This window comes from Streptopelia decaocto (genome assembly GCF_964273445.1).
Source record: "Streptopelia decaocto genome assembly, chromosome: 2".
Classification (NCBI taxonomy): Eukaryota; Metazoa; Chordata; class Aves; order Columbiformes; family Columbidae; genus Streptopelia; species Streptopelia decaocto.
In genome coordinates, this window is record NC_138655.1 from 125,783,148 (window position 1) to 125,806,821 (window position 23,674).

At 37.0% G+C, this 23,674-nt stretch overlaps 1 protein-coding gene across 13 annotated transcripts in view; it reads left to right on the forward strand.

Annotated features, from left to right (window-relative positions):
- The window catches only part of TBC1D5 (TBC1 domain family member 5), a 315,400-nt gene that overhangs the window by 152,230 nt on the left and 139,496 nt on the right, over positions 1-23,674 (forward strand). For all 13 annotated transcript variants that reach the window (XM_082046566.1, XM_082046568.1, XM_082046562.1 and 10 more), the window contains 4 exons: positions 6,868-6,934; positions 19,175-19,283; positions 21,067-21,156; positions 21,262-21,333. In XM_082046566.1, coding sequence (XP_081902692.1) covers positions 6,868-6,934; positions 19,175-19,283; positions 21,067-21,156; positions 21,262-21,333 — 338 coding nt within the window. The remainder of the gene's footprint in view (positions 1-6,867; positions 6,935-19,174; positions 19,284-21,066; positions 21,157-21,261; positions 21,334-23,674) is intronic.

The window sequence follows — 23,674 nt, forward strand, 5'->3', positions numbered from 1 at the left end:
ATTTTTTTTTCCTTTGCTGCAGAGATTCTGAAGACTTTCCAAACTGCATATTTGGTGCTGCAGAAATACAAATTGTATGTTCTTTTGTAAACCTTTAAATTGTCAGACTGCTCTCTTTCAAAATAATAGAGGAGCCTGGAATCGCCCATGCTAAAATTAAGAATTTATAACTATGTGGAACAGATGTTTTCATAAACATTTGCTATAATTAATTTCAACTAGGGGATTGAAGGAACAAAGCAGTTTTTCCCTCTTCAAAACTTTATTGCCTTTTCCCCATACAGTGAACTCAGAAATCTTTGCTTTAATATTGTTAATGAAACAAATTTACTCTTCTGTTTGGTTTTCATTGTGAAAAAGGAAAGCTTAATTTGAACAAGATACTGGCCCTTGGAACAATGGACAAATATGCTGCATTTCAAACATAGCTTATAAAGCATTAAAAAATAGAGCTTAAGTCTTTAGGTGCTCGTTTCTGAGACCACAACTCTGTGGTGTCCATTGTCAGAGATTCCTGCATATTAGAATGAATTTTGTCCAGATCAGTTTGATGAATATCCATCTGTGGAGTAAATAGTACGAAGGAATTTTATGTTTGAAGAGTTGTGAACCTTGGTGTTAGAAAAAGAAAAGGAGTCTCGTGGCATTATATATAGTTTTAATGCATAGTAAAATGCTTATTGTATGTTGATTACCCCTTTATATTCACAATAAAGGTCTGCAATCTGTTAAGCAATTTTTTTTTTTTGTTTGCATTATATGAGGAACACATTTCGACTAAAATCATTCTTCCATATTTGTATTGTCACTCATTTTCTGGAGATATTGTTTCAAATGTATATAGTTTAGGATCAGAATTTTGGTGTTGAGGGAGAAAAAATATCCATACATTGTTGTTCTGTTTTTACCGCTTCCTGTATATCATATAAATATCATTTGAGGAAAAAGAAATGTTTAAAGTTTTTTAAAAAGCACAGCTTAATTGTTTTACACCTGAAAGAACCAGTGCAGCTGCAAGGATTTCTTGAGCAAACTAGAATTCCTGACTGATCTGTCATCTATAAAGTGTGCAAAGAAAAATAGGTAGCTGTCATTAAAATTACATTTCAGCTTTCAATAACCATTTAATGAGTAGCGTAATTATATAAGTATGGTACCTCAAGTACTTCACTCAATAATTAAAAATAATCTCATCTTTAAAGTGAAAGCGCTATAATTATTATTTGACTTAACCAGGACCACTGTTATGATCTCCAGTGGCACCTCAGATTGTTCAAAGTGGTTTCGAAAGTATAAATTAAAATTGGATAAATCATTAAATTATTAAGCTTTAAATATGCTGAAAATGAATATAGCATGGAATTTGGAAGTCATGTTATAAGAATTGACAACCTTAGACTGCAAGCATATATCTGTGTTAAAATTTTCCTTGTCTCTAATCATAAAACACTGCATTAATGATCCAGTGGTTTATATCAGCCTGAACTTCAATTTTCAAAACTGTTACATAAATTTTGTTTTTTAACAACATTTTAATCCTTGATTAAAATGCAACGAAAATATCAAGTAGAGTGCAGACTTGTCAGCAGAGACATCTATCTCCATTTTGACACTTGTAAGCAGGGGAATGCACAGTTTGATTTCCTAAGTGGGATCACTTTTATCACGAATTCTTAAACTGCCAGCCATAAAACCCTTTCATAGCTGACACAAGATTGGTAAATCAGTTAGCACTATATAAATATATGTGTGCCCACACATAGACATGCATACGTGTGTATACATACATTCAGAAATATGTATATATGTAAAGACATTTCTTCAGTATCAAAAGAAATTTTCAAAATAAAAAAATTGAATTATTATTAAATATTAATAATTATTAATTAAATTATTTTTAAAAGTAGGAGTATAACCATAGAGCGAGGGGATGTAACTCAAGCTTCAGCTTCTTAGACTTGCAGCTGGTTATGATAATATCCCACCCTTCCCTGTAAGAAGTCCTGTGCTGAATTTTTGCATTTCACAGGAAATAGCTGTTTTCAGAGAAGTAGTGAAGGAGATGAGTGAGAATGTCTGATCCCTACATCGTTCTTCGCGGTTTGTTTTTTACTCTCGTTGAGCACATGCGTGAGCTCCGAGTGCTCGTTGTGTCTGGTGCATGTACCCAGAGCATCTTCCCGCTCTTGGACTGAGGCTCTGAAATGTGATCCAATTTCTTCTTGTTGCCTAAAGTGGAACTGTGTGCTGCACCCTGAAAAAGCTCTCCTTTGAGAAGATATTATACTACTGGTATAATAGGCTGTTAAAAAAAAAAAAAAAAACAAAAAACAAACAAAAATAGTGTGCATATTTAAATTAGTCTTCTTTCTACTATTTCTACACATGGTTTTCAGGTAACCTTCAGAATGTATATTTGGCACCCTCCTTATTCTGGGTTCGTGTATTTTATGCCTAAAATCTCAAACATCTTGCAAGAAAACAGTTACTATGAGTCACAGGTCTGTGTGTTCTAGGTGAAACTAGTACCCTAGTAAATGTACAATTTGCAAATCCATCTCCATGCATCTCTGAAATGTAACGAAGCCGGAATTTGAAATGTTGTTTTTTGACGGGTTAGTAAAAGCATCAATTTCAGCTTATGCAAATTCTTTTCAAACAGCCTCCAGCTGTGTCCAGCAGTACCAGGTCCCAGCTACCCAAGTCCCAGCTCCCTGTAGCCCTTGATCTCCGTGCACAAGAGGAGCCTTTACTAAAATAGAACAATACAACTGAATTCTCTCAGGAGAAAATGTTCATTCCCAGGAGAGGGAGTTTCTCCAGTTAAAGCAACAGACAGAAAGATATCCAGATGATTTTCAGACCCTTTGGAAGGATACTGCCTTATTTTATTTTTGTATTAAAACCAGTGACTGCTCTAGCGCTGAAAGCTGGGCACCTTAGCTGTACTTACTTTGATACTGATGCTTGTTATGGTATTGGTTGTTTCCTTTCTCTTTCCTCTGAAAGTGTGATAAGATTTATCTTAACTTTTTTTCCCCTCTAGCTTTTGCATTTGAATTTTGGAAACCTTTTCAGGAGGTGTGGGGCAGGGTTGGTAGAGCATCTTCTGTTTCTTCAACAGAGCCTTTCTTCCCATTTTCGAGTCTCAGAAAGTATCTGAAGATTAGGATAATATTAAATCAATTAGGACTTTTAAAGGAGACCACAGATTCTATTACCAGCATCATGAATTTTATATTCATAATTGTTCAGTATGCATCTTATTTTTACCAGAAAATTGGGTCATGATCACTGAAGAAACAAGTAATCTATCTGTTCTGCTGGGAGTTCACCATACTTTTCAAAAGGTGGAATAACTGGAACTTGCCTAAGGAGAGGTGATTCAGGGCATAGATTCCCACAGTTTATTGTCATTAGTTAGTGAAGCACCTGTCCCATTTGTTCTCGGTATTGCTGACTATGAAAACTTACCAGGATTTGCTGGAAAGCTTTTTGGATAAAAATAGAAAAAATGTAGGGAATCTTCTTTGAAGTCGATTAATACTTTGAACTTTGCTTTATCATTTTTATCACTTTCAATGAAAGACATCTAAATCATCTCTCAAGATGTCATAACAGGTATAGCTGTCTTAAAGGGGTTGGAGCAAGAAAACAACCACAGAAATGCTCACTCCGCTAAATTCTGGTTTTGAGAACTGAATGTACCTAGTGCTATCCAGTTTGGGTGGTAGCTGCTAATGGGACAATGGAACAGCAAAAGAGTCTCTCAAAAAAAAACCCACAAAACCCCAAAACCAAACCAACAATAACTTGTATGAATATGAAATTTATTAACGATGAGTATACAATTAAGAATGCTGAAGTACTATGTTGGTCACTTAAATAAAGGAAATAATTGTCTTCTAAGAGAGTGCTTCAGAATAAAGCAAGCTACACTTCGAGTCGTTTGTGCAGGACAGATCGGTGGATGTAGCAGACACAGGATCCCACCAAATGTTCATTGTGGGATCATGATGAAAGAACAACTTTTATTCACCAAGATTCTGGTTTTCCTTGCAGAGTCCTGTTGACTCTTCAAGCAGGAGAAATGGTTTAGTTGAAAGATGATAAAGGCCTTGTATTTTTTGAGATATGAGAAGGTTGTTTTGCCATTCTTGAAAAGATTCTGCATAGGAGCTTAGCATTGTGAATGAGTTCTTCAGTCTGACTAGTGTGATAGGTGAATGCTTAGAAGCTGTCTAAGTGTAAATAAAGTGCAGTAGTGCATTCAGGATCCATGTTGATGCGCTGTGTCCCTATAAACAATTGCCTAGTAGCATTGCATCTGGCCATATGGCTTTAAAGAGACTGAACATAGTTCAGTCTTTTCTCTGGATGCTCAGGATCAGATGTGGAGATGGGCAATACATGAAAAAGCTTATTGCTTAAAATTGTCCTAGTATGGGGAGACTATTTCCAAGATACAAGAAAAGGAAAGGAACAGATGGTTATTAATAACGGGAGGGTCAGCTCCGGGATGAAATATCTGGTGTTGTTCATTTGGTTAAATTTAGTAAACAAAAAACAGATTGATTAAGTAGGATTTCCATTTTCAAAATAAATTGAGAGAGTTAATTAGTGAAATCAACTGGACTGAGCAATTTCAGACTAGAATGTAGTAGAGGTTTGGGATTTATTTTAGAGAAAGGTGCAAATCTTAAGAAAAAATGCATTTCAAATTACATGAGGAAAAAAGAAAAAAAAAAAAAGAAGGAAAGTTCCATGCCAACGTGAATGATTAAGTATTTTTAAGGAATGTCTGGAGTAAGCAAAGATCCTAAGAGAAACAGAAAAGCAGTTTGATCTGCAAAGAAGGCAACATCCTGGATATCAGAAAGTGTGGGGTTATTGTGACAATTAACAAAAGTTAAGCTGAATCAGATCATAAGAAAGGAATTTAAATTAGCAAGAAAATATTACATGACTATGTAAAGAAGCTTTCTGGGGAAGAAAACTAGAACCATCGTGCAGTGCAAAGGGACAAATGGTATTAAATGTAATCCAAGTATGGTCTAAACCAAGAAAGTTTTAATTTTCAGTATAAACAAAATTTCAGGCAAAGGCCTGAAAATAAACAAAATAAAAGGGAGGGTTGGATGGATATTATAAATTAACATATACAATAAAGATAAAAGTGTCTGATTTGCAAAGTATCACTGCGCTGCATGGGACAATGTTTTAGTCTTTGTGTTCATGGCTGATGCCATATATTTGAAGGAGGAAATGTAGTACTTGTACTTAGATTAAAAAAGTAGAGGCAAAGCAGCTGTATGGGTCGACTATTATCTGTGCAGTGCTTTAGAAAGTTTTCTAATGACTAAGTGAGAGAGAAAAGAAAAGCAAATAGCATAACTTTTAGTGTGGGGTTTTTGTTAAATGGGAGATTTTATCCAACTAACCTGCTAACCTTTCGAAATACACGTTAAGGAAATGTGTTGCGTCTATCTGAACCTCAGTAAACCATCTGATCTAGTGCTACAGGAAATGTTATGAAACAGAAAGGATGGGGATTAGTGATGTATATTAATTACAAGAAGAATTAATGCAGATTTTAATTAAATAATTCTTTTTAGTGGAGTTTGTGGTGGAACTGATCTTATCCAATATTTTCATATGTTGTCTTAGCACAAAGTGAGACCACACTGATGGGCTTTTATGAAGAAATAATATTAGAAGGTAGTATCCAATACGATCACAAATAGAGTAGAACTGGTCCTCTCTGAGAAAAAGAAGACTAGAAACAGCATGAAACAGTCCGAAATAGAGTATTGTACTAGCAAGAACTTTTACTGCAAACTGCAAACTTCTTTTTGTAAATAAAAATTGAGAGTAAACATATAAGGGTTGGTTAAGGATGGCTGTGAAACTGTAAGGTGGTGTGGCATGGCTATACTGAGCAAGATTTTTTTGATAGTGAAGAAAACCACTCTCCAAAGAATCAATTGATTAAACTCTTAGCATGCTCTCTATAGTTTCTGTCCCTTCTTTTCCATATAAGATGGACTGATTTAAACAAAACAGAGAATAAGAAGCATCATTTAGTAAAAAGACTGAAAGAACTTGTTTTCTGTAAACAGAGGAAGCAAAGGTGCACGATGCTTTCTGTAAATGAATTAAGGAAATACACAGGGACATAGAAGAATAGCAAGCTAACAGACAGGTTGGGCAAGAATAAATAGTATAAATCAGGACATGAATAAATTTGCTTTGCAAAATAGATTATTTGTTCTGGCTTTTAATAGTCCTTCAATAGAAGTAGTTATTACAGACAGAAAGGTTTCCTTGTAATCCTTGGTTTCTGTGAATGTCACACTGTTCTATGTATAAACAGCCCACAGGACATAAAACGATGTTTTGCAGACATGTTACTTAGGTAGTTTCAGAGAAGCTTTGAACTTCAGCTACGACATTAAATATCTGGTATCATACAGTCAACTCAAAATTTTCCACAAAATAAATGAACTTATACTTTCTTAGACTTAATGTTAGGAAAATCAGATTCGTCTGTTTATATGGTGTACTTCTGTAAGCTTATACTAGTAAAACTGTGTTTAATAAGTTGAGAAGGGCCTCAATCAAACTTCAAGTGAAATTAAATCTCAAATTTTCATAACATACAGGCTCCAAATTGAACGTGGAGTTTAGTTCTCTCTCTTGCCAGCTGCAGGAATTTGAAGATGTGAAGTTGAGACTTGTCTGTATAAGTTTTGTTTTAAACTAAAGTTAACATATATGCTAAAATCAATTGCAATCTCATTGATACTGCGTTATTTATTATCAGTGTTTGTCTTATAACAAAGATGTTTTCTTTCATTTCTGTATTAGGAGGATCAAATGAAAATGGAAGCACACACCACACCTCAGACTCTGATGGAACATTTATTTCTTACAGGTTGGTAATTTTTATATTTATTTTCTATTTTTTTAAAAAAAATGAATATAATAAGCAGCATGATCGATCTAAAGCAAAAGAACAGCTCATATATTTTAAGAGTGTTGTACAATCTAAGTGGCAACAGTCAGTAGACTAAAGGACATAAAGGATATAATTAGGGAATGATCTAAAAGTTTTCTGGATTATTATTTTTTTGAGAAAGCTGTTCAAAGTGCTTAACTAATTTAAGTACAGGATGTTTGTAAGCCTAAATATTTTTAAGTGGGGTTTTTTTGTGTTTTTTTTTTTTTCTCTCCAAAGTATGCAGTAAAGTAGAAATTCTCACCTAAACTCATAGCCGCTAAGCTAAATGTTGTTGAAATATTTAACTCACTAGAGAACACTTTTTTGATCTTCTTCAAAGTAACTAGATCTGTCAACCACATGGAACTCTTATTTTTTCACTACTTCAGGTCAAAAGCCAAAGCCAGGGTTTGTTAAATTTGAGGTTTTCTGTCAGGAAAATACTTCATTTGTGTTGATAGTAAATACCAGTTAAAGAAACATGATGCTGAGCAATGTTTTGCAGCACTGTCATTGAATTGAGTCTTGCTTGGGTCCATACCAGAGGGTGTCCTGTACTTGAAAGCGTGGAAAGGTAATCAGCAGATGTGTGGTTTCATCTTCCAGACACCAAAATACTGGCTCTTCTACAAATGCTAAATCTTTGTCCTTGTGACTGGTAAATGAATAGTAAGATTTGCGCTAACCAGAATGACTGCACCTGATTTTGATGCTTCAGTACGGTAAAATACAACAAGCTTACCACATGATTATTTTGGATTCCTTTACTGAACCATGATGGATGGCATCTTTTTCATGGTTATTTTTGTTTGTAGTCTACTGGAGTCTGTACTTCAAAGAGGTGTAGGCAGGCGGGCAGGAGGAACCTGCCTGTTTGCCTTGTCCTCGTGGCAGCCGGCGGGGTGGGGAACGTCACAGCCTCTCGTGAGCTGTGCAGGCTATGAGGAGACGTCAGGTGTGGGGTGACAAGGAGGGACACGACACCTGGAGAGCCTGTTGCAGGCTGGAGACCGAGAAATTGCTGAGGAGAGCGGGGAGCAAACAGCCTGGTCTTCAGGATGTTGAAAAGAAAGACTTTTCGTAAGGACCTAGAGGGAGCAGCGAAGAGTTTGTTGCGATTCAGACACCCAGAGGAAGCTTCTGGACTGAGAGCAAGGTTGGAATAAAGGGTGTGCTTGCAGGGACACAGTGGGACAGGGGAGGCTTGTTTTACGAATTCTTCCAACTTTCTGTATTCTATTAAGTCTGCTCTAGTGAAACGTTTGTGATGGTATAAAACCCTTTGAGGGAAGTTAGCATGTTCACTTTGAGAAAAAAATGTGTTAGGAGATCCATTGCAGTATTCTGCCTGACGTATTTGTGTTCTCTGATGCAAGCAACATACTAAGTTAAAAGAAGGGCTCAAAAATACTCTCCAGAAGAATCTTTGTGGTTTTTAGATGAGAAGCATGTGTAGATACCGTTACTATGAAGCAGACTCTGAAAAATTGGCAAGCTAGAATTTAGCCAGATCAGCACGAGGAAGGAATCGAGAGCTGTGTCTGTGGTTAATTCCAGGACACTTATACCTGGAAGTCGTTAACTCAAGAGCCCCAGCAGTTGTACCTGCCCAGGTAAAACCTGAAGAAGCAACCAGCATTAGCTGGGCTCTGGTTCCACAGCAGCGTAAGCTGTGGGACCAGCTCCAGCACTTTCTTCCTACTCCTTCTTCAGTCATCCCATGGCACTCATCTCTCAGTGAGTCAGGCCAGGGGGGCTAAACCCACCCAACCTAAACTGTACTGAATCCTCAGCCATCTTTAATGCTCCACAGAGAAGAGGAGGTTAAAGTTGGCCTTTGTATCTCCAAATTCCTTAGTCCAAAGTGCATATGAAAAATACTACATTGGATATGACTTCCACTGAGTAATAACAGTATTCTGTCAGAGAGGATTACAGCCCAACTTACAAAACTGAAGTTAATTAATATTTTAAAAGTGGTCCCATATACCACTGCCAGAGTAATATTGTTATAATTAAAGGCAAGAAGATAAAGCAAGGAAGTACCATATATGTCACATGTCTGTGTGTGTGTACACATTTACATAAAAGAAACCTCTGACTTTTAGTAGTTGGCTAGATAGCACTATTATTAAGTAGTATTACAGTGTTTAAGGTGTGAAATGAATATTTTCTGCTCAGTGGCAAGTAACTCCCATCATATAATGAGACTGGATGTAAATTTGCTAGTTGGGTTGAATATTGTGTTGATAGTTATAGTTCTGTGCTGCATGTTAAGTAAAAATGAGCAGCTAATGCCTTATGAAAGACAAAAAGTGAATCTTAAACTACTTTGAAAGGTAATGATGGTAAATGGTTGTTATTTCTTTAAGGACTCATTAGAGATTTGGACTTATTTTAGGATGCTGTCAATGAATATTGTTTCAATAAGTTAGAAATTTGATAAAACTGATGATAGTCTTGTTTAGCCAATATGTATCAGTCTATTGTATTTTAAAAAGACAAGCTAGTGAATTTTTGCCCTAAAAGAAGCAAAGGCATCTTTGGATCCTGATAGATTTCATGCTTGCAGAAAGCTCATTCATACAAAATTCTACTGGAAATTTTTACTGAAACAAAAGCTGCTTTATCTTTTATTGGTAGCAGTCACTTTACAATTTATTTAGGAGAAGAGGCAACTCCAAATGTTTAAAAATATTTGAATTTGAACGTGTTTTGCTGTTAAAGTGCTCTTAAAGAGCATATTGTTTTTACCACAATCGAAAAAAAAAAAAAACGGAGGGGGGTGTTACTCAATTCCAACACTATTTTAAAGGACAATTTTACACTATCCAGTACAAGAATCCAAGTGTATGTGTATATTAATAAAGCATGTCAGATCATTATCCTTTGATATATTTATAATGCTCCAGAACTATATGTATGGTTTTATTTTTAGTATGATAGTGTCACCTTCGAGTTTGTGGCTCTTGCTCGTGTTGATCACAGCGCAGATTTAATGCTGCTTATGTTCACCTAGTGAGCATTTCCCTTTAGGTCATAAAGTTTGTAAGTAATGTGAGTGAAAAGCACATGTGAATGGCGCATATTTCTAAATATCCTGTGAGTTTGTGAATGTGTCCTGTCAGGTCACAGAGAATTTTCTGGTTGGTCTTCAGGCTCTGATGGAAGTATTCTATATGTATGTGAGAAGAAGCTTTACTAATCAGAAATTATGGAAATTATTTCCTAGAACCGTATCATCAAAAGTTGAAGTTCACTATTAGAAAAATTTGAACAAGGTTTTAGACATATAGTAACTCTCATCTTGAAAACATAAGAAACTCAAAGAAAATATTTGAGCTCTGCTCTACTTTATTAATTTCCTTCGGTGGTTGAAGCCTTTTCTCAATGTGCAAATTGCACAGACTTCACCAAAAAGAAAAGAAAAATAGGTGTGGGTCTCTAGCTTCAGTATCTGCAATGCAGTGCCACTGGAAAGTAGAAATCCTGTCTTTCTCCTGCCTTCCCAAGGGCAGCTGACCTTCTCCTCGCCAAAGAGGTGAACCCCTTGCCAGCACATATGACTACAGACTATTACATTAATCTGTTTAGCCTCAGTACCAGCTGCTTGCATGTTTTTAATTATCTTATTAGATGGTATAACAGTGACCTATGAAATAAAATGAAGGTGAGTATTTTTTAACTTTATTTTACAGGCTATTTTTCTAAATATATTTTAATGACCTAATTATGACTTTTAGGGAGAGCCATTGATGCAGACATTCAATTTGGCTGATAGAATCCAACGTCTCAAGGACGCTTTTTTTTGTTCCAAGGTGGATTCATACATTAATACTGCTTCTAATAAATATATAGCCTAAAAAAAGCTCACTTCTCATACTTGTGTTGTTAACTTACTTTATGATTCAGACACCCATGACTACTACGCTGGATAATTTCATAATACATCTCTGCACTTGTATATAAGTTTAATTTCTGCCCCATGTATCAAGATAAAGTTCTTTCCTGTGTGGATTAAACTCCATGACAAGTGATGATTGCTCATAGTTGTGAGTTATGTAGACAACGTATACTCCTCCTTCTGCTGATATTTCAAATAGGCAGAAGATCTCATGTAAGAAAGACTTTCATTTTCAATTTTCTTGCCCTGACTTCTTACAGATTCTGCTTACCAGATGTTTTCTTTCTTACTGCGAAAAGGCAATGTGGTCCTGCTGGCCGAGGCATGTTTCTTGTGTGCCGGCCAACAACCGCAGGACTGATACTGAGCACACAGAAGAAAGACGGCAAGGGGCGCAAGCTGTTCCTCCCTGTTTCTGCCCACTTCCAAAAGTGGATAGTGAAACTAGGTTAACTCCTTTTTGACATATGACTTTTCTTGGCATCTGAGCCAGAAGTGGCTGCATAGCCTCTGTCCTTATATGTTAAATGTAGTGTGAAGGTGTAGGCAACTTATATACCTCTGCCTTGTGGAAAACTCTTGTTTTAATCGGTTAGGAAGCAGCCCATTCCCATCTACACAAGCCTATTTAGCCTTGTTCATACACAGGTGCTGTTCCTTTATTGTTCTACTTTTAAGCCACCTCTGTGCAATCTTAACCTATTTTTCATAACTTTGTCCACTGTGTGTCCACACATAATCAAGAGCTGTAAAGAACAAGTTCATTTCTATTGGGGTTTTCTAATATTTTCAGATACAAAATTTGGGAACAGAAGGTAAAGCAGTGAAGTGCACTGCACCTCTGCTGTGTAAGGAGAATCCTTAGTGCTTGCATCCTTCCTCTCTTTGCACAGGAAAGGAGGCAGTGAAGCTGCCATCTGTGTTTATTTTGTCTTACCTAGAACCATTTGATAGACACTGTCCTGGTTGATGCCACTTATGTGTGAGGAGGCCTTTTCAGTACAAGTTAATTTTGTCTTGAGAGCTTGTAAATGCTCTCCTTGAATCTTGTGTTTCTTCTGAAATATTATAATCTTCCTCTGGATGTGGTGTTCTGTGCCAGTACTCTCATCTTGTCCCAGTTTATGAAGAAGTTAGCAATTCCATCTCTCAAGTCTCGTATTTACAGCAAGAGAAGGTGACTCTTTGCACTGATCACAGGATTCCTCCAATAGTTTTTCTCTCCAGATTCAGGAAGATCACTGTCAGACCTACTGAGCGCTTAGAAGATTTCTGACTTTCCCTGAATTCTTTCAAAATTATTTTCCTTTCTTTTCCTTTCCATCTCCGTCTTGTCAAACTTACTTTATTGACTTCTTCCTTCCACAGCTGATCCACTCTGCACTCCTTGCCTGCTGTCCTAAAGAATTTGCAAGGACGTCATAAGACAAGGAAGAATAAATGGTGACTGAGGAACTGAAAACCTTGATGCAGTATACTTTTTCTAAGATCTAAACATGACAACAGATATAAATTGTGGATTTTTTTAAACGTTTCCTGTGAAAATTATGTCACTTTGTAAAGAGGTGGAAACAGTAATATAGGCTCACTTTCTGTTTGTATGTGGTGTGATTCCTTAGAAAATAGTGAATAGCAAATTTAACAAATTTGCTTAAAGCCTAAGATGCTCTGAACAGGGAATCAGAAAGGAAGGATTGAGTACCAGTATCTTTTATTGGCAGAAAGCTTCTTGGTGGATTGGTAGCAAAAATGAAAGAGTTAGTACATGAAGAGAGGCCATGGAATGGAGAATGGTAGTTTAGAAAGTGAAAATTTTGCTTTACTCTTGATTTATTCTGTTGTACGTGAAAACTAGCATGTATACCACTGATGCCATATCCAGCTGATGTCATATTTTCCTTTACTAATGGTTTAGGAGTTTTCCATTATGGATTTCCATTTCCTCTCTCAATAATCTTTGAACAGTCATGGCAGCTGGGAGAGGTGACTGACGACTACAGGGAAGCAAAGAACTGGTGCTCTCCAGGTTCTCTTGCTGCTAAACTCAGTCAACAACTCACTCCCCATTCTGCAGCAGATATTCTTGCTTTTATGTCACTGCACATCTCATGGACTAGAAGCAAACAGCAATGTGTTTAAGATCTTAAACGGTGTACATTAGCACCAAGACAAATATGATACCATTCACCCATCAGTGATAGTCATGTTCCTGCAAAGATGAGTTCTGCATTTTAGATGTATGACAATTATGAAGTTCCTTGCATTGATCAGACTGGCTAACCTTCAGAACTTTTAATAAGGAGGCAGAAGTTTGAGAAAAAAAGGAAAAGACATGTATTTTCTAAGCAGATTGATAAGCATTTACATTAAGGCTGTCAAGTGGATTTTCAGGGTAGCAAATAAAATCCATGTATTTCAGAAATGGTTTTGTTTTAGGAGCTTACAGCTTGTTACTTGATACTACCTTTCAATTGTTTTTTCCCTGTTTTCATAGAATTAACTCTGTTTTCATTACATTCCTAGCTGTTGCCTCACTTTTTTTCTCAAATGTTCATTTTATGGCATAATAAATAATACAAACTATGCATGTTTCTTGGATTTATGCAGTATGTTTGAAAAGAACTGTTGCCTCTATTTAAATATAGATATTACATTCACTTATTGATGTTCCTATCAATAAAGACCTCATATTGCAAAACATATGACACAATAATTCAAGAATTTGTTTTCCTTCTGATGGCCTGTTGAGTAGCCTGTTGCTTCCTTGGGTGCTTCTGGGGAGCTGATTTTGGGTCTCGACATTTTAAAAAGCACATTCTGAAGATTAACAAAAAACGGTATGAAAAAGAGAAATTGGCTTTTCTGTGAGCATACATGCTACTTTGTTTTAGATGATCTTGCCAATACTAGCGGCACTGCTCAAGAATTTTCTTTGGATCTCTACGAGACTATCCATTTTATCCTTTAATATTGGTCTAGAGGGTAGAATAAGCTCAAGATTTAGATTGAAATTTCAAATATGTATGCAAATGTTCACACCTTTCAATAGTATTGCAGTATTCTGTCGTGAACTGAGAAATATTCCTTGTTATGTAAATGTTGTAAATATTGAATTGGTCTTGTTTCATCACAGACACATAAGAAGGGATTTCAAAGATAGTATAAGATATTTTTTAAATGCATTAGATAAAATAACTATGCCCACTGTCTAATGGCCTCATAGATACTGGTTTCTTTGTTACCCACAATTTCAACGGAAAGTGAAACTATTATTGTTAAGGAAGTTTCTTTTCCCTGAAGCAGGGACTCAGTCGTGGATTCCAGAAACTCTTCTTAAATAAATAATTTATTTGCAAAACATGGCATAGAGAGAAGTGTGAGCTGGGTGGCTCTGGAAGAGGGAGCCCGAGCTAAGAAAACCCTGGGCAATTTTACCCTCACAATCTAAGCTTCCCAGCCCTCGCATGTCAGTTGGGGACAATTGTAAAATCAGGGTCTGGTGTCTCTCTGTTCTTCACTGGATCTCTTCATTGTTGTCAGGTGGGCTGTTTGTTATCTCTGCGGGTAGTGGTTGGTCTTTCACCAACCCGGCTGAATGTCAGTTCTAGGTCCTCTCCATCAGTTGCTATTTTGCACCTGCAGGTGGGGAGGAAAATAAGTCCCTGGCAGTAACCAAAATATTCTTCTGTTTCTTGTCTCCTTTTAGACACACTGTTCCATTCCTTTACTTATTTCTAGGGATGCAGCTCTTGCTGACAATCAGAAGCTCCGTTATCTTCTTGCTTGAACAGACTCTGGGGCCCTTTTTGCTTAATGAGGTGGAAAGTTCAAAAGTTCACAGCTTGAGGCCTAAGCAAACTTGGTTATTTATGATAAGCAAGTTCTATATAAGCAGTTTCTAAACAATTTCTCTAAGAAGCAGCATACCAAATAATTCAGTAAGCTAAGGCAGCCTATTCCCTAACAATTATGGCCAGCACTATTTACCTGGTAGGTCTGAGCAGTCACATAACTGAGTCTTTGCCATTTTTCAGTGACAAAGATTGTAGTTTGATGTGGCTATTCACATTTTTACATTTCTATGGGTTTTAGTGTCTGAACACCATAGTACAAAAATCCTTCTTGCACTTGTTTTAACCTTTGGAAAGATTTGCATTTGTGTACATTAGCAGCTTTATCCAGTAAACAGGTAAATGCAGAAGTTAACTAGCGATGATTATTGTCTGTGCTCTACCACTCTTCCTCAGTTGTATGTCTTCCTTTTCTGAATAGAGTATTTATCTTGTGGTGAGCTTATGGTGGGCTACAATTGCATTCTTTTGCATGTCTATGCTCAATGCATTGGTTTAGCCATTATTCTCCAGATCAAAATTTAGCCTCAGAGCCAGAGGCTGACGTTCCACCACTGGCTGTCAGTGGCATGAAGTCTTCGTTACCTCTCCCCAACACTACCACAGCTCAGTGTTGCCTCAGTAGAACTCTCAGAACTACTATTTGAATTCCAGAATTATTTTCCATGCATCTTGTTACGTCTTTGGTGTCACTCATTTTTAAAGAGTTCCTTCTTCTTCTATAGCTGTGCCATTGTAGCATTTCAGTGTCTTTTATAAAGATGCTAGACCTCAGGGATGTAAATATCTTTTCAAAAATGGTATTTAAATGCATGTAAAATTTTATTTAGTCTTCCTGATGTGAAGTCCTCCTCGTACTCCCTTCCTTACAATGTGTCATCAGAGAAAGACATTTCTCTTCCGAGTCTTTGGACTTTTATCTCTGAAAACCTAATGTTCATAATTATCTTAACAAGCATCAGATCCCCAAAACACATCCTGTTGGAAAGAAAGAGGAGAATAAATATGCCTCTATATGGTTTTCTAGGAGATCCACCTCATTCCTTTAAGCAAGAAAGTGTGTGTATTAGAGTGGACCCCAAATAAAATTCTTTTGCAGATTCAAACTCTTGTAGTTATGATATAAATGTGTGTTTCAAAAGACAGAAAGGAGCAGATGAGAACTAAGAACAAACCTCACAGAACAAATCTGCAACCTTCATCCCTTCCGTTGATTTGCTTGCTTTTTCATTTGTACATATTGAGCACTTTTCCCACTTCTAAGTAGTGCGACTGTCCCTTCCTCATGTAGTAAATCTTTTACAATGAACAGTTACTGCATAGATACAGCATGTGAAATTAAATTTCTTAAAGAAACAATCGAGTTGTTTTTTTCCTTTGTGCAGGCTTTAGAAAACTTTACAATATGTACAATAGTCTATTAGGATATTTACCTAAGAACATGAAATGAAAAATATGTGCAGAATAACCAGAAAACATTAACATTGGCATTTGCCTTTATTTTAATTGTATAACCTAAAGGTGGTATTACCACATGATTAGGCATTTAATTTTCTAGTTTGATTAAAAACAATAGCATGTGCTTATTCATACTTTAAGTGGCTCCAATTGGCTCTTGAAGTCTTTCACTTCAGTGAAGCAAATGGGATGTGATAGACTTGGGTTCAAATCTTCATTGCTTATTTCGCTTTGACCAATGAGTTTTCTGCAAGCCAGGGTTAGCGAGGCTCATAAGATACTGGTTTACAGAGTAGGGCTATGTCATTTTAAAATACATCCTTTTAAAACTGATAGCTTGTTGGTATTACCACCGTTACCATTATTCAAACAGTCTCTAGAATTGTAAGGTTTAATTTATTAGCTTTTATTAAAAAATATTTAAGCAATGAATTAATGAATGCTGTTCAGAAAGGATTTTAGATATCATTCAGCTCTGCTAAAATTAAAGCAGATTCCAGCTTCCAAGTCCTTTTTTTCAGTTGCTCATAACTTTTCTTTTTAGTGATCCCAGCAGCCAAGGGGGATGCAGAAAAGATATGATCTTGCCAAATTTCTTTTGGCTGTTTTAAATGTGATTTTGTTCAAAACGTGTTTGGAATCGCATTACAAATTGGGGAAAAAAAAAAAAAAAAGAAAAAGAGGCATAGTATCTGTGCTAATACAGTTTAAAAAGTGTTGAAATTACTTTCTTACTGTGGGGCAATCACTCCCAGCAGTTGGTGAAAAAAAATAACCTGGAGAGTTTCTTTCCTCTCTGTTCTTTCTATTCACAGTTACACAGGTTGAAACCTTTTGCTAACTCAGCTGACATACCAGCACTTTCAAAGACATTGTGGGAATGTCATCTGCTTGCAGAACAATGTGAAGAGCTTCAGAGTCTGACCTGCAGTGCGCACAGGGGAATGTGTCACTCTTGAAGCATCGCTACCTTAGGGAGGCAGCTTGGCAGTAGTTGTAATGGCCAACGATGCTACAAAATTTACAATGGCAAACAAAGAATATTATACATGATAGAAACAGCAGGGTTATTTAGATAGGCATAATATGCTATAGTTACTGAAGTATAAATGACTCTGAAAGAAAGGTCCAGATTTTTCTCAAGCTGTGTCTGCTATCTACCATACATTGTATTTAAAGGAGACAGAATCGTGGTAAACAATTGTAGGCAGCTCACTGCAGAAGGTGAGGATGAACTGGAGGTGGGAAGCCAGTGAAATGACCAGATAGTACTTTTGCCTTGGAGAAGGGGGGATGTGGCAGGAAGGAAGGAAGCTGCTCCGCACCTTTGGAGTTACTTGCTGCTGTTTGGTCACTTGGGAATATTGGCAGCTGGTGGAAGCTGAAAGCAACCCTAACCTCTGCAAACTCACACTGCTTCAGTTGTCTTTGTCCTTATCCGGAGTACCTCACTTTTCATAGTCAAATAGTCAAGGCCCAGAAGTAAACACCCATTATTTTATAAAACAATCCTAGCTGCAAGGTCATGCATTCACAAACACAACGCTTCTGGTCTCAGCGTGGAGTGTAAGTTCGCTCCTGCCTCAGAGAAACAGGACCGGAATTTGCCACCTCGCCAATTCTGTTCTCCAGCTATTCCTGGCAACTTTATTGTATAATTCTGTTCTGAAACTGAACAAATTTTATCTAAAACAGGGTTTTAAAAATCTCACCCTCACAACTCAGCTTAAAAGGCTGAAAACTAACTAACTTGCATATATTTAGGGCAGTTTACAAAACCAGAGTTTGCTGGTATTTAGTATAACCCACTCTGTGACCCTCCTTAGTGAAGCAGATCTGGTGAGATCTTACCCTGGAGTCACAACAGTAGTTTCCCTCTTTCTGGTTTCATTTGGTCTCCCAGGGAGAAGTAATAGTCTCCCATGTGACAGTGGGAGAATGAGATGTTCACCTTAAGGACATGCATTGAAAATAAATCTGAAACGCATCTCCTCGCACATAACCCAGCTCTTTACATTTAAATTACCCTTTGGATTTTAGAGTGGTTGCAGAAAGTCTGTGCGCAGGTCCTGGGCTACTAAGACCATCAAATGGCTTATACTGTTCTTGAGATTCGTTTCAGTAGAAGGTGCAGGAAATATAGATTTAATTCTTTTATTCAAACTCAGTAGATGGTTTGGGACAATTAATTTCCAATTGTTTCCCAGTAGAGCAGATTTACTTGTATATTAATGAGGCACAGGTGTTAGGCCCCTGGTGCCTGCATGCCTGGGAGGCATATTTAGGTTGTTTATCTAGTCAGCCATAGGTACTGCAAGGTACTCAAGCTTGCCTTTAACAGTTTATACAGTGAGGCTTTTTAATTTTTTGGTGTTTTTTTAAATTTGCTAGCACCTGTTAAAATTTTAAAACTGATCATGTAGAAAGAAGTAGGAGTGATTTCAATAGTAAATAGCACTAAATGTTAAAGAAAGTCATCTTCTATTATGCTTAACTGCCCAGCTTGACATTAAGAAGAAAAGGAGGTTCATTTAAGCAAATATGTCATGTGAGGAGCTAATACAGTCAACAGTATACTTCTCTGTTGCATATTTTTGGAATAGGTACTTCTTTGTCTACAGCTGAAACATGAATGTGCTGATATTAATATTCATTTTTCTTGTTTATTCACTGAACTGCAGTACCAACATTTTAGAGGAAATGGAATAGCCTCCATAGACATTATGAATTTCAGTAGCTGGCATAATTATAGCGATCTACATATTCATTAAATCCAAAGAAGAAATGTGTCCAAAAAGACAGCCATGCGTTTAGAAATGGTACACAACTAAATATATACATTAAAGAAAAAGTTCCTTTCCTCTGTTTATCCAAAATTGTGTGGTATCATATAGTCCTTAAATCAGCTAAGGCTATTTATTTTGTTGTTTAAATGTTCATTCTTTTTGCCTTTGCGCACAGTAAAGAATGGGAAGAACTATTTGTAAACAACAATTACTTGGCAACTATACGGCTGAAGGGGATTAATGGGCAGCTGAGAAGCAGCAGGTTCCGTAGTGTTTGCTGGAAGGTAAGAAGAGAAAATATTTATTTACAGTTTGTGGTTGCAATATATCAACACATTACCTGATGCGCTGGAAGATTATTGATGCAAAGAATCATGAATTTTCCGAGAGACTTCATCCCGATGTTTTCCTGCTCATTTTTATAATTCATAGGACATTTGCTAATCGTATCGAGTTGCCTTAAAGCTGAATTGCAGGTGATAGCAAAAGATTACTAGGAAAAAAAGTCTTTGTGCTGGGTGGTGTGTTTAGAATTGAATGCCACACAGCCATCTCTCAGTCTCCGTGCACGAAGTCATGCACTGGAAAGAAAGTTTGTCTCACAATTTATGTTTTGTGGAACTCCTTTAAAATCAGTCTGACGCTTCTGCTAGTAGTATTTCCCAGTGGAACGAGAAAATGAAGACCAATCCCTCTTGTAATGAGTGCATAGGAATGGAAGCCAGGTCCTCCAATCTTAGAACAGGCCCTCAGAGGTGTCTTACTGTATTGTTTTTTTAAGTTGCAGGGGAAGAGAGAAAGAAAGGCAGGTAATGCCAAGATGCTACATAAAGTCCGAAAGAATTTTGTTGCCCTGGCATCAGGTCTTCTGTTCTCCACGAACTATGACAGTAGAGAACATTTTCCCTAGTAAAGTTGCTGTGTGTTTGCACCAATAATTTAAATTACCTCACTTGGAATTTCTCAAGCTTCACTTTGGCACAAAGACCTATCAAAAGAAAATGAAAGAAATTTGAAAATTGAAATTTGAAATGTATTAGGATTCAACAAATTTAAAGGTAATCAAAACACTTTCTTCCAGAGGCCAGATGAGTATATGCCACAAGCATTGTTTTACCAGTCTACTTCTTCTTGAGCCTCTACATTAAGAGGTCATACCTCAAACCCCTGGACTAACAAAAGCATTAAGTCTCTCATTGTCCACTAATTAAATCAATGAGTGTTTCTATTTTAGAAATAAGGCTGGTTTTATTTGCATGTCCCAATATGGATTAGGACTCTGTTTTAGACTGCCTGTTTTAAAAATATTGTCTATGTTTTTGTTAGGTTTTGTTAAGTATTTTTAGTAATTTGGGAATTTTCTTGTTTGATAGTATTTACTGTTTCTCAACAGTTTATAATGTGTAAATAAAAATGCTGAAAAAGTGAGACAGTACTCTGTTTTTTTCCTTATTTTATAGGCAATTAAATAGTGTTCTCCAATAGTTGTTTCTTTCTAATAATTTTTGAACAGAAATGTGAAAGAATGGGATGTAGGCATTCTCAAGGACTTTTTGCAAAGCTGGCTTTCTTAACTGTCTTGTTGAATTCTAGAGCATGTTTCTTTTCTATAGATTAAGATTTTCCATTTCTACATTTCTTAGGTAGAATGTATCTCTTGAGTGCTTAGTTTCTGCTCTGCAGTCATGTTTGGTTTTAAGCATTTTGCATTAGCTCATTGGTGTTCTGTAAATAGCTTCGAGTTTTGTTTATTTTCATGTCTGCATTTTGTTTCTGCTTTGGAAGTCTCAGTCAACTTTACTGAAGTTGTGACAGTTTACAAAGCTTGAGTTTGTGACTTCAGGTTTTATAATGCTTTATTTCATAGTGTAGAACTGCTATTGTTTCTAGCTTCTTGTTTATTGACTGGAAACTGCTAAAGCTAGGAGTATTTTATAGGTTTTTGCGTTCATATGTGTAGAGTACTTGCTCCTCCTTTCTGGGTTGGTTTATACTGTCTGGTAGGATTTGTATGAAAACGTATGTTAAACTGATGAAACTTAATGGTTTTCTTCTGTTTGTTGATAGTTATTTCTGGAGGTTCTACCTCAAGATAGAAGTCAATGGATTAAAACAACTTCAGACTTACGAACGTCGTACAATAAGATCAAAGAAATTGTAAGTTGGTACAAAATAGGCTCTGTACTCTCATGCTTTGACATAGATGTTAATACTTATATTACAAGAGAGTTTGATTTTTTTTTTGTTCTTGTTTTTACCCAGCACATTACAAACCCTCGGAAAGCAGGACAGCAAGATCTGATAATCAACAACCCACTCTCTCAGGACGAGGGGGTAAGTTGACCCTTGGTTTTATGAACACGTGCTACTAAAATTCTCATAATCATCATCATGCTGACACAAGTGAGTTCTTGCTGAAGAAGGCAAAATAGCATGTGCTAAAATCTCCCTCTTAAATTTCCAAGCTGACTTGTGTTAACAATTGGTTCACAGCCTCTGCTCAACAACCAGAAATGCTCATCTCCAGGTTAATATTCTGATTTTTCAGGGCTTATTGCAGGGAAGGCAGTGATGAACCAAAAATGAGTGCTGGACTTTAAGTCCAGTTTCACGGTATATCCTTTCTTTAACTGATAGGCTTTTTTATTGCTCTGTGTTTTCATTTTATATGTAAAATGGCTCCAGTTGAAGGAGTGTTTAAATGGTCAATATGCAGGGAATGCTATTAAGAGCAAATACTGAAGAATCCCTCACTGGAAAACTCTTCAGCCTTGGAAGTTTTTCTCTAGCAAAAATAGAATTGTTTTATGTTTGAGTTATAGGTGCTGAGTTAATGTGTAAAGTACCAGGCTGCAAGATAGGCATTTCTTGCAAGGGTTTTAATTCTTTTTCTTTATAGATAAAAGAAACAGAAGTTTCTTTTGCCAGCTGCAAAATGAAAGATGCAGATTTTAAAGAAATATTGAAAATGTGGTTAAAGTATTTGGCCTGACTGTCTTCAAGTGCAGAGCATCCAACTCTCGCCAAGATTAATAGGACCTCCTAGTAGCTTGATATTTTTGAACTCATGACACTTTGAGGAGGGCTTACATGTAGATTTGGGAGATTAATTTTGGGCAACCTTTTTTTTATTACACTGTTTTTCTACTGAATTTTGTTATAAATGAAAAGCTCTTAATTATTTTACAGCACATATCTTTAAGCTTTTCTGTTAATTATGCTACCATTTTTGAAATTTTTTTTAATTAATTTTTCAAAATAACTTAATACCATGAAAATAATTTGTTTAGCTACATTTAAGAGATATACACCTGGAAAGACTGTCACAGATGTCTTTGGTACTTCTTGTACTTCAATTTTCTTCACAAATGGAAGCCCATATTTTGTTTTTATGTAGTGTGGTACTCTGCTTCATATTTAATGTAGAAGGAGAGATTTGCTTGTTGAAACATGGAATTATCGATGATAGGCACATTGGTGGCTCTGCAGCCAGTATGACTGTGCGTGCCATCAAACCATCCTTGCATCCAGCTGGACAGAAAGTTGAGTCAAATGTATAAGATTTAAAGTTTTTCTGCTGTGGTTTGTGATTATACACAGAGGTACAATCTTCTTTCTGCTTTAGGAGACAGAAGACAAAGGTTAACATGTCAGAGTATGTGCCATGGGATTAATCTATAAAACAAAGCCACGGGCTAAATCAGGCACAGAAATTAAGAGCAAAGTGCCTTTGAGCATCTGCAGTGACTTAATGTTTTACCCTTTCAGTGTCCTGGCTTTTGCGTCCTTCTCGCAATGCAGATTCTGTTCCCTTCCTTCTTTGCTCTGATGGACAGGGGTGAGAGCAGGGACAGGGGAGTTTCAAAATGTGATCTAGCTGCTTGAAAAGAGCTACGAGTTAAAAAGATACTGGTTTTACATAAGACATCATCAAGGACATAATGAATTTTAAAGTTTGGAGATTTTTTTTGTAGTTTGTATGGTATCATAGAATCATAGAATGGTTTGAGTTGGAAAGGACCTTAAATATCATCTAGTTCTGACCCCCCTGCCACTAGACCAGGTTGCTCAAAGCCCCATCCAACCTGGCCTTGAACACTTCCAGGGATGGGGCATCCACAGCTTCTTTGGGCAGCCTGTTCCAGTGCCTCACCCCCCTCATAGAGACGAGTTTCTTCCTTATATCCAATCTAAATACACCCTCTTTCAGTTTAAAGCAATTACCCCTTGTCCTGTCACTACCTGCACTTGTAAAAAGTCCTTCTCCAGGTTTCATGTAGGTCTGACGGGCGCAGAGGGGGAGAATCACCTCCCTTGAGCTGCTGGCTGTGCTTGCTTTGATGCAGCCCAGGATATGATCGGCCTTCCAGGCTGCAAGTGCACCTGGCTAGGCCATGTTGAGCTTCCCATCAACAGACAGCCACCCCCAAGTCCTTTCCTCAGGGCTGCTCTCAATCCCTACTCCACCCAGCCTGTATTTGTGTTTGGGATTGCCCTGACCCATGTGCAGGACCTTGCACTTGACCTTGTTGAAACTCTTGATGTTTGCACAGGCCCACCTCTCAAGCTTGTCAAGGTCCCTCTGGATGGCATCCCTTCCCTCCAGCTTGTTTACTGCACCCCACAGCTTGATGTTGTTGGCAAAGCTGCTGAGGGCGCACTCAGTCCCACTGTT